Source organism: Danio rerio, chromosome 21, assembly GCF_049306965.1.
Source record: "Danio rerio strain Tuebingen ecotype United States chromosome 21, GRCz12tu, whole genome shotgun sequence".
Lineage (NCBI taxonomy): Eukaryota > Metazoa > Chordata > Actinopteri > Cypriniformes > Danionidae > Danio > Danio rerio.
In genome coordinates, this window is record NC_133196.1 from 11,778,175 (window position 1) to 11,790,462 (window position 12,288).

Genomic DNA, 12,288 nt, shown 5'->3' on the forward strand with positions numbered 1-12,288 from the left:
CATTTACTAATGAGATTACAATAATGTTATTTTCGCTTATTTTTATGTTCATCTAAGCTTGCAATACGCATACTATGTATGTGGGACGCATACTATGTATGTGGGACTACTATGTATGTGGGACTCCAATTTTTAAAATTGGAGACCGGGAGACTAAAAGAGCTGTTCTGTGAAACATTTCTTAAATCATCTAGTCTGTTTACAGCTTATCAGAAAGCAAAATGCAGGCTATACAGATTATATATTTATTTCCGAAGAGGCATAAGCTCTTTTAAATGTATCTTTTGTTAGTTTAACATGTATATTGTAAGATTTGCCACCTTTTTTAAATAAGGCAGCGAACATGTAGACTCCTGACTGCACTTCAGTTGAAATGATTGTAATTTATCGAGGAATATACTTATTTCAATTATTTCAATTTCAAGGGATCACTAATATGCAAATATTTTTTATTGGCCACAACATTTTCTAGTGAGATTACAATAACTTTATTTTCCCTTTCGTTTTATGTTCCTCTAAGCTTGCATTAAACATACTTTGAATATGGGACTCTTATTTTGAAAATGGGAGACACAGGGAGACTAAAGGAGCAGTTCTGTGAAAAATCTCTTAAATCATCTAATCTGTTTACAGTTTATCAGAAAGCAAAATGCAGGATATACAGATTATATATATATATATATATATATATATATATATATATATATATATATATATATATATATATATATATATATATATATATATATATATAAATATATATATATATATATTTCTCAAGAGGTACGAGCTCTTTTTAAATGTATCTTTTGTTAGCTTAATGCGTATATTGCAAAATTTGCCACATGTTTTCTAATGAGGTAATGACTCCTGAATACATTTCAATTGAAATTATTGTAATTTAACAAGGAATGTACTCAATTTTAGTCATATCACACTAAGTGTGTGTATGTGTGTGTAAGAGCAGGCACTGACACAAGCTGCAGAGTGTCAGAGCAGAGCTCATTAATATTCATGACCATTCCAAATATGTTCAAACCTGAGCTTTTCATCCTCTGAAGATTACCTGTGGCTATAAACAAGCATATAAAACAGTATCTGGATAATTTTTTTTAAATACTTATACCACATTTTTACTGTTTAGATATCAGGGTACAATTTTACATATTAAATCAATGCATTCTATGGCATCATTAAAGACCTGTTTAATAAAAGGTTCTTGAAGATGGTTTGTCTACTACATATGGCATCACTGTGAAGATCCACTTTTAGATCCTTTCATTTTGAGAGCAAACGTAAGGAATTCTGGTCAAAACACCTTATTCAGGAAACACGAGTTGGATGAATTACATGTAAAGCTATTGTTATGTAAATTCCTCCATTCAGAGCAGAGCAGCAATTTCAGCATGAATACATCCACAAACGATTTACACAGAAATAACAAGGAAAGCATCTTCCACTGCATATTCCACTATGAACTGCCCCCCTCCTCTATTCTCATCAGAGGAAACACACAGAGGAAGTGAGAGACTGGAAGTAAAAGGAACGACAGACTGACACTGAAAACAAAAAGAAGGGATGCTTATAATGGAGTGGCTGACAACAACCCAATACAATCAAACATCACGTCTGCTCCGCATCGACTTCTTGATTCACACTCCAGGTTTCATTAAAGCCCATTTAAACTCTGATGGACTGTAGCACTGTGATACACACATAATATCACAGTTTTTAAAGTTTTTTTTAAACAAATATATGAAGCCATGGTAACTCTATCTATCGTACCATGGTAACATGGTAAGATAGATAGATAGATAGATAGATAGATAGATAGACAGACAGACAGACAGACAGACAGACAGACAGACAGACAGACAGACAGACAGACAGACAGAAAGACAGATAGTCACAGTTTAAAATCACTGCCATTTTTATACAACTTCAACTATCAACTCCGAAGGTGTTTGTAATTGTATGTAATATGTAATCTTGTATGATGAAAGGATATTCAATAAAGAAACAGATTCTATGTGCATGAACAGCCCAAAACAATCTACATTTCCTGTCAAGCCTTCAAACGTCACGTCTGCTCTGCGTCAGCCTCTCGATTGCTACTCCAGGTTTCATTAAAGCCCATTTGGACTCTGCACCATGTCACACTGCAACATCGTGATCCTCTCGCTAACTCACGCCACAGCTGCATTCGAGCGGATCAGGCTACTTCACTCAACATGGCGGTAAATCCACAGAGGCATATATATATATATATATATATATATATATATATATATATATATATATATATATGGTGTGGGATACAGCACGCAGACCTGCTCATGGCCAGAGATAGCAAATCCCAGAATCACAGCGTGTGTCAGACGCACAATCCGAGGTCTGCAGTAAACTCACAATCCTTTCCTGACAATCAAAACGTGTCTCAGAGAAGCAGAGTCGGGGGAGGGGTAATGCTTTCTGAGTGTGGGAATAATGCGCAATAATGCACGCAACATGCAATATATATAGGCATAAATATGCGAGTAGCACCTTGGTGTAATTTATTGTCTTGCTATAATAAACAGTGTGGTAGAGACAGGTCAGAGGGGGGGAAAAAGAGGGGGCTGATGCACAACAGTCACTTCCCAGAATGCATCAGTGCAGCATGAGAGAGAGGAAATGGTGTGTATAATGTGGATGCTGTAAATAAGTGCTTGGTAAAGCCTCTGGCCGCGTTCAGCCTGTGTTTTTGGGGATTGCTGTTCATATAATGTTTTGCTGCATTATTTGGTCATTTTTAGGGTCAGAAAACATGTTATTGTCTGCATGCTTTAAATAAAGGCTTTCCATGCATCAAATGCAAGTACCAATCTGCTATTTAAAAAATATGAGAGCTTGTAATTTGTATACCATTACTTTAACAATGCTTGAGCATATGATCACAAAACAATATGATCAAAAAAAGTGCTGTAAAAAGGAGTGTGTTTGTGATTGTATGCATTATGAGTTAATAATACTGTTATAATATATATATATATATATATATATATATATATATATATATATATATATATATATATATATATATATATATAAAGTATATAATATATATAAAGTATATAATATATAATATAAGTTAACAATATAAGTTATAATATAAAATAAAACAGGAGTGGCCAAACTTTTTCTTATGAAGGGCCAAAAACCAAACTTGATTGAGGCTAGTGGGCTAGAGGTAAATATAGTTGTCTTGGGGGATTTCCTCATTTATTTTATAATATTTAAAAATAATTTATAATTAATATTTTTTAAAATAAATATGCTTTCTTACATTTTATAATGAAATTGTTAAAGTAAAAACAAACGCAATCTCATTTATAACAGAATGGAGATACAGTAAGTTTGGCCGTGGTTTGCTCGCCGATGTCTTCTGCATAGTTCGTTATCGAGTGATGGTATTTACATTTTAAAATATCTGATTCATTCACAACATTTCATTGACCCATTTGCTTTTTTGTTTTTTGTTTTTTGTTTTTGCATCTCGGCAATAAAACAAACAATGTTATGTCAAATTAAACATGATGAAGGGCTTATTCCCAAACCCTCTCTATCATTCTCACTGTCTTCTCAGATGGGATGAAGGGCCAAATCAGAGGTAACAATAAGCCAACTTTGGCCTACAGGCCATACTTTGGGCATCTCTGATATATATATAAATATATATATATGTTTCAAATTTATATATAAATTTATGTTTCAAATTTAAAAAAACTTAAATTTAAAGAGTTTTAAATGTATTTTGCTATGGCTGTCCTCCTAAATAAAAGCTTTATGGTTTTAAAGCAAACAAAAACAATATTTTTATGTATTAATAATAGTTAAATAATTGTTGAAATCAGATCATGGCCCAAAAAATATATATTTATGGCTAGTAAATGTTCTCACCATTAACAGGTGTGGTAAAATGTTAGTTTTAGAATGTGATATTAAGTAAAGTTTCACAAACTTATGCAGCAGTCACACTAGAGTTTAAGCTTGCGAACGGGGAAAGCTTGTCATACAGGGCTGCGAAACGGGGCGGGATTAAACAAGATGTTTAGACATTTTAAAAAAGCAAGCGATTCTATTTTACATTTCTGTCCAGAAAATTCATGTTTTGATCATCGATTGGTCTCACACAGTCACGATTTCGCAGGTTAGAGTTTACCAAGCTTGATCTTTGCAACGCAGCGAAGTCTAGGGGGAGAAAAGTCCAGTGTGACCGCAGCTTAATTTCGAGAAGGGGACGTGATATGATTGAACACAGCCGTTCTCTCGTCTGTAATCATTAATAATCAGATCATTCCAAACTCACTATAAATAGCCCGACTAGCTTTACTCCCTCATCTTTGTTTTTTTTTAAGAATCCCTCCATCCACCCCATCTCCCCCTTTCCTCCTTTATCAGGAGGAGCTCTCGAGAACTATCTCGTATCCCTTTACATGCTAATTGACTCGGCGGGAGCCCTGGGCTCAAGCATCTCATGGAACTGCATGCAAAACCTGGTATTTATATCAAGCAATATCTAAGTGTGAACTCTTAAAACTATAAGATACTATCAATCCCAAACAATTAGTGTTTATATATAAATGACAACTTAAATTGTGAGGTATTTTGAGGAGAGGTGTGCTAGTAATATTATATGAACAGGCAGGGGACAAAAACAATGCCCTTTATGAGAATTTGCCTCAAAAACCAACTTATACATACAAATCACTGCATGTTCAAGCTAATATTTCCACTACTGGCAAATATTATAACAATATTATGAAATGTAATGTAATTAAATGTAATATAATAAATGTAATATAATTTTTCAGCAATTTCAGCATGTTTGTCATATGCTCAGAAACTCATCGATGTATAATACAGGCACCTCTTTGGTTTTGGCTCTTTGGCTTTGGTTTTGGTTTGCAAGAAACCACCAAAACAAGCATGCTGAAAACCATCCCTTCGAAACAACACAGTTAAGCAATCACACAAAACTTGGCATCATGTTGGACCATTTTTTTTTTTTTTTTACCACAACATGCTTTATGCTTAGTTCGTGGAGCTCTCTATCTTCACTGGCAGTCCTTGTCTTAGCTAATATAATGGTAGATGTGCAGCAGAAAACAAAAGTATTGAATTAACCATGATTACTGTCCGCCACATTAGTTTGTTTTCCTCCCCCTGAGAGGTACATCTGTATTTCAATTAAGTTGGATCAGAAAGTGTCGACTCTGCTCTCTACCTGTCCTGGCTTGGGCGTCTGCCAGCTGAACAGGAAGATGAACTGGCTTTAGGAGTTTAATGACACACAGCGCACAAAAACAAAGACTGATCTCTTCTTTCTCCTTCAGAGCTGCCAAGTCTCCTAGAAGCACCTGAGGTTGGATCTTTTTTTAACCTTCCATTGTCCAAAACAAAGGTGGATTTTTTATATTATAGACATTTTGGCTAATACCAAAAACTAATAACTCCTTATGTTTTGAAGCCAGATCAAGCAGGGGAAATAATCCATAATGTATAGAGTTATAATGAATTTATTAAACAACAGCTGGTCATTTATTTTCTTATCAGGCTGATTCTAGCTATATTCCATGCATTTTGGAATATCATAAACACCAAGATGCACATATTTTGAAAATGTGCATAAAATACATGAGCTCAACTCAGTAAAATCTATTTTTATGTGATAAGAAAAAATGTAGATGAACTATAGTGCAAACACAATTAACTTATAAATTCCAGCATGTGCTTCAGAAAAATTCATGTGATTTATTTATACTTTTTTATGGCATGATGGGACTGAACAAACCACTGAGCTCTAAAAAAGGTTCTCGTGCCTCCAATCAGGGGCAGATTTAGTGATTTGGGGGCCCTAAGCAATTCCAGAATTCAGCCCAAAAGTGCTAAAGTGCCCCTTTTGTCCTTTAATTCATTTTAAATTGATTTATTTTGCTGTTTTTTTTTTCGTATATCATCTCCTTTTTACATTTTGTCTTAATGCAAAATGATCCTAACAACATGTGAAGCATCTTGTAAAACTTTTTAAATAATTTGTTTTCTTAAAATGAATTCACAACTAAAAATGATGTATAAAGTATTTGGTTTTTAAAACTAAATCTTTACCTGATTTGACTGCTGAACTGCTTCATGATTGAGGGACACATTTGCGCAGATGTAAAGACCCTTAAATGATTTTAGACCCTAATGTTACAAAATATGATAGAAAATGATGTTATATATAATTTATCGGTATAATTATTACTTCTAGGTATTTATTTGGGGGTGCTCGGATATCCTGGGACCCTAAGCGGCAGCTTACCTTGCTTATTGGTTACAGATATGGCCTTTAGAAATGCGCGACTCAGGAAACAGAATGTTATGACTAACCACAGCTAGCCTGTTATCTCTGTGGAAGGTGGAGGTGTTTTGTTCATATTTGCTAAAATCTAGTACGATGCTGCACCTGGGATAATTGTGTTTATTGTTTTCTGATATAAGAAATTGTTTCATTTTAGACAGTATTGCCGACTCGCCACAGCCATAGCTCTTGTATTACATTTTTGACTGTAGGCCTACATACAAATTTTTTTTACAAAGCTCAGTTTAATGTTCCAAAACTAATGGTAAAATGCAGCTTGTAATTTAAATTAATATATTTCAAATAAATAAATTAAATATAATTTAATAGCCTATATAGGCTAAATAAATTAAACCTATCTGCCCTGCCTCCAATAGCCACCACGAGTTGTAATTGTGACTTCTGAGGTGCAAGTAATTTATTTGATTTAAATGAAAAGGTTCACAGTGGCTTGTTGTACCATAGCAAATTTCATTTAGCTTTTTTTATATTTGCCACCAGTTTATCATGAAGTGGCGATTTTGTTCTCATTCACAGATTGAATGGAACGGGGGAACGGGGCTTTATTCACAAAAGTTTGTTTTGCAATGTTCTAATTTTGCGCATAAGTCTGAATCACATCTTTGGATGTAAACATGGCTAAAGATAACATTAAAAGCAAGCATTTATTGGCTGATATGCCAATATATAGTAAATCACTACTTTTAAACTGATTAGGGTCATTTTTAAATGCACATAAACTATGGTGGAAACACATTTACCGTGAGTATGAGCATCAGAGAGTCATGTGATTTTGTTTTAAAATGGGCATGATGGAACTATATTAATAAACAAACCAGTAGACTGACCAAAGCATTGGACTAAGCACATTGTAAAACATCTGAAATGTTGTTTTGGTCATTCTAAAATGCTTTATACATATTCTATCATCAAAATAGTTTAGTATTACTACCCCCCAGAACTGTTTTGAGCGGCTGGGCTCCCAAAAAGCTTCTCTTACCCTCAAAAGCTACAGAGTGTTAGGGCTAGGCGATATGGCCAAAAAATGCCTTAGCAATAGTCCATCATCAAAATAGTTTATATTATTACCTGTCTTGAGCATCTGCGCTCCTAAAAAGCTTCCCCTCCAAAAGCCACAGCGCATTCATTGCGTTTCGTCTTCTGAGGCGCAAGTATTTTATTTTATTTTAAAAAGGCCCACAGTGGCTTCTTCAACCACAGCAAATTTCATTTTTCTTTTTGATATTTGGAAGCAGTTTATCATCAGATCGGATGAAGTTGGTGCCTCATTGATAAGAGTTTGTGCATCACCATTTTTAAACAATCAGAAAGTTCAACTGATCATAAACGTTCAGCTTGGAACCAACAGTGCTTATTTAAAAACGTAACCTCATATAACAGTATCATACAAATTCAATCTCTTTTTATTATGAAACAAATCTATAGCAGCGAGAAAGGGCTGTCGGAGTTTAGTTAACTGTCATAACATAAGCTGCAATTTGCTGTACAATTGGCTAGGGATAATAGCAGGTGGGAAGCAGAAGCATGCAGTGTTTTTTCTGACGAAAGTGACCTTAAAGTGCAACATCGCTCTTGAGAAACCGGCCAGTTGGGGAGGGCTTGCAAACAGCATGATTAATGCTTCAAATTTTAGCTTGGGGTGTCTCAGACAGAGGTGGGAGTGAAGTGCTGTAGCCTGAACACCGAGGCAGTTAATAGTTTTGCTCAGCTGCTCTTGCAATGCTGAAGAGCTCGGTTCCTCTTTCCCGCTCTCACACCCCCAATGCAGCTCTTGAGGTGTCGCTGAGGGCTAAGCGAAATATATGCCTACCTTAACCCCCGAAATAAGCCTCTTCACCTCTAAAGAGTGTGCGTCAGAGGGTTGTGTGCTGCAGAATAACACCTGAGCTCAAAGCACCTTGGGTCGATTAGGCCTAACACATACGCGCACACACCAAAACGCGCAAAATGTCAACTAGCATCTCATATTGGAAGCTAGCAAATCCAAGACGTGTTACTAAAGGCCATCTGCGTCAGAGTTTGTTCACTCACACACACACACACACACACATATACACACGCTGTCCCCTCACCTCCTCCCACTGGTGGATGTATCTGATGAGGCGTGAAAGCCTGAGAAGACGGAGCAAGCTGAGGATTTTGGTGAAGCGTACGATGCGCAGCGCTCGGGCCGTCTTGTAGACCTCTGAGTCGAAGCCTTTCTCCACTATTAGAAAGATATAATCCACCGGGATGGAGGACAGGAAGTCTACCACGAACCAACTTTTCAGGTAGTTCATCTTAATGACCTTTGGGTCCAGGATGATCTCCGAGCTTTCCTCATTGACAATTCCCGTTCGGAAGTTCATGACCAGGTCCACCAGGAAGATGGTGTCCGACGCCACGTTGAAGACGAGCCAGCTGGTGGTGGTTTGCTCGGAAAAGAAGGTAATTCCCACAGGAATGATAATTAGATTCCCCATCATCATGATGAGCATTATCAAGTCCCAGTAGAACCTGCAGGGGGAGACAAAACATTTTCAATTCAGTTCAATCAAAGATTGATGAAAACAAATTTCTCGTTGAATTCAGTTCATAGGTTCAAATTGAAAATAGCATTCAAGGTTGCTGTAAAAATGCATGCCAGGTCAGTAGGTGGCAACAACTAGCAAAAATAAAGCAATATTTACCAAAACAACAGTTTGAGACCGTAATCCAATGGTCTTTAACCACCAGGCCATGGACTGGTACCGGTTCGTGGATCAATTGCTACCGGGCCGCACAAGAAATCATAAATTTTTTCTGTCATGTTTATTATTTAAATCTGAATGATCTTTTATTTTGAAAAATCTTTCATTTTGAAAAATGACCATATTCTCTTGCTTACATTTCGATCACTTGAGCGCCCAAATTTAACCAACAAGCAGCAAAATGAGTAAGAAACAGATGTCTTTGGAAAGTTTCTTTGTGAAGGGGAAAAGCCTAAAGGACCCACGAACTGCCAAGGAATTGATCTGCAACCCATTTGTCAACAAATCAGGTGAATCCACTATATCTGTGCATGAAGATCAACTGCTGGAGATCGCAAATGAAGCTAGCCTTTTAGGGGATGTTCGCATATCACTTCTTTCATTCTCGCAAGTTCATGATTTCCAATAGAGGTGTGCGGCTTACGTGCGCAAGCGGCGTGAAAATCAGCCTTAACATACTTGCCTCTTCCAAACACACACAGCTGAATGAATGCCGCAATCACGTGACAAGAACTTAACATTCAACTTGTATGGAATTTCGGTAGACAAATTATTTTTAGACAAACAGAACACCCAAACACTGCAGTGCTTTGTAATTTTCTACATAAATAAACCCTTTATCAGAGTTACAGCTTGTCATCCTTTGAGAAACAGTTGATCCTTGCAACCTACAACCCCCCCGAAACCTCTGTTCTACGGTAAAACTGTCAAGCATGGACCGATCTGTGGTGATAAAAAAGTTGAGGACCACTGAAGTAATCCATGCTTTTGTGACCACTCGGTTAGATTACTGTAATGCACTGTATGTGGGGAGTATGTAGCAGGTCAGCTATTGCCCAGTTACAAATGGTGCAAAATGCTGCAGCACACCTCTTAACTGGTACTCACTAATATGACCACATTTCCCACATGTTAGCTTCGCTTCAATGATTGCCAGAGTTTTAGAATACAGTTTAAGATTATTTCATTTGTTTTTACATCTCTACATGGTCTTGCCCCGCTTTATATCTCTAAGCTGATGCACCCCTATAAGCCTACTCGTTCTCTCAGGTCGGGTGCTTCTCCTGATTGTGCCAAAAACAAAGTGCATGCTTTTGCTGTGGTAGGTCCTAGACCTTAGAATGATTAGCTTCTAACAATAGACAGGCCTACTCTGTGCTCTAATTTAAATCCGCTATTAAAACTCTTTTTTTTTTCATTGGCATTTTATATTTATAACTGGTTATTTTAAAATCATATGCCTTTTTAGGTATTTTAGCTATATTTTATCTTGTATCTTATGTATTTTAGATACTTTTATGCTTATTTTGTTGTATATTGACTGAAGCAATAAAAAATAGAGGGTCCATTAAATGGCATAACATAATTTTGTCCCATAAAGTCTCTAATATCAATGCACTTTTAGATTCCCATTGTTGCACATTTCTGCTGTGTGATTGGCTCTTAGACCAATATAGAGTAAAACAGTCAAGAGCTTATCATTGTTATTGACATAAATTTTATCACTATTTGATATAATATCGTTTATCGGCCCAGACCTGCTACCCATCTTATTCTGAAAACCTACATCCAAAACACAAAATTTACTGATCTTTTCACCAGATACGTATGACTGAAATTTTCAGTCAAACCATTTCCATTACTCGATCCATCAAAGGTGAACAGATACACTGACTTTTAAATCCCTTAAAAGCACACTCACACTTTCATCCCCATCTTGATTCTGCTCCTGATAGCAGAAAAACGCTAGCCCTTTTCAGCAAGAAGAAGATGATGTAGCAGGACTGGCAAGATTAAATTCCTGCTCTTTTCTGCTGGAATGCCCTCGTATATCTGTGATGTGTTTTTCTGGCCCCTGTCTAACAGACTTCCTTCAGCGATCAGTACAGCTCGCGCCTGCAGACCGCTCATGATGCACTACAGCTCATTTCCCTGTCGCTTTTGATATCAGCGCCAACACGTCGTGCTGGATTGCCGCCCTGTGACAGTGCAGCGCTTCTCTCTCTGGATGAGGAGGCAAAGAGCCACAGGACTCCAAATCAAAGAGGGAGACCGCCACATGAGAGGCTTTCCCTTACTTATGTGACAGTTGTGTGTTTACAAGCATCTGTGTGCGACGTTGAGCTTTGCCTGTACAGTGTGGAGCAAGCTAATTAAAGGTACAGGCTGTAATTGCTGAGCCAGCAGCACTTGAACCCTCAGGAATTAGCTTGTGTTTTGAAAACATGTGAATGGAGCCTCCATTGGGGTGAATGGAATCAGGGCAGGCGTTTTGGAGGTGTTTGTTGATGCAGTACCGATAGCTGCCTGCTGGGCTCTCCAGTTACACTACATGCCTCTTATTAACCAGCTAGATGAATACAATGATGCAACGCATGCTAGCCTTTTACAGAAATAGTCAGCTTGGAGAAACCTGATGGTAAATGTCTTCATCCTGTACATGTTTGGGATCTTTTGTGAATTGTTTCTTGGAGATGTTTGTTGATGCAGTACCGCTAGCTGCCTGCTGGGCTCTCCAGTTACACTACATGTCTCTTATTAACCAGCTAGATGAATACAATGATGCAACGCATGCTAGCCTTTTACAGAAATAGTCTGCTTGGAGAAACCTGATGGTAAATGTCTTCATCCTGTACATGTTTGGGATCTTTTGTGAATGGTTTCTTGGAGATGTTTGTTGATGCAGTACTACTAGCTGCCTGCTGGGCTCTGCAGTTACACAACGTGCCTCGTATTAACCAGCTAGATGAATACAATGTAGCAACGCATGCTAACTTTTTTTTTACAGAAATAGTCTGCTTGGAGAAACCTGATAGTAAATGTCTTCCTCTAGTACACATGTGGGATTGTTTGTGAATTGTTTCTTTGAGATGTTTGTTGATGCAGTACCGCTAGCTGCCTGCTGGGCTCTGCAGTTACACTACATGCCTCTTATTAACCAGCTGGGTGAATACAATGGAGCATCGCATGCTAGCTTTTTTACAGGAACAGTCTGCTTGGAGACAACTGATGGTAAATGTCTTTATCTGGTACATGTTTGGGATAGTTTGTGAATTGTTTCTTAGAGAGTTTGAACTAGGATTACCACTTTTAATACAAAAAATAAGGGACTCATACTGCAGCTGGGGCCACATCCCCAATCACAGGCCCAATAGC

General features: G+C 37.2%; 1 protein-coding gene and 1 long non-coding RNA gene across 8 annotated transcripts in view; one reads left to right on the forward strand and one right to left on the reverse strand.

Moving 5' to 3' along the window:
- The window catches only part of LOC141379990 (uncharacterized), a 221,111-nt gene that overhangs the window by 169,709 nt on the left and 39,114 nt on the right, over positions 1–12,288 (forward strand). The gene's annotated exons all lie outside the window — the stretch shown is intronic.
- Positions 1–12,288, reverse strand: part of hcn1 (hyperpolarization activated cyclic nucleotide-gated potassium channel 1) — a 195,686-nt gene that overhangs the window by 162,984 nt on the left and 20,414 nt on the right. For all 6 annotated transcript variants that reach the window (XR_012397168.1, XM_017352974.4, XM_021469009.3 and 3 more), the window contains exon 2: positions 8,476–8,899. Coding sequence is in view for 5 of the 6 variants with exons in the window: in XM_017352974.4 (XP_017208463.1) it covers positions 8,476–8,899 (424 nt within the window). In the remaining variant the exon portion in view is untranslated. The remainder of the gene's footprint in view (positions 1–8,475; positions 8,900–12,288) is intronic.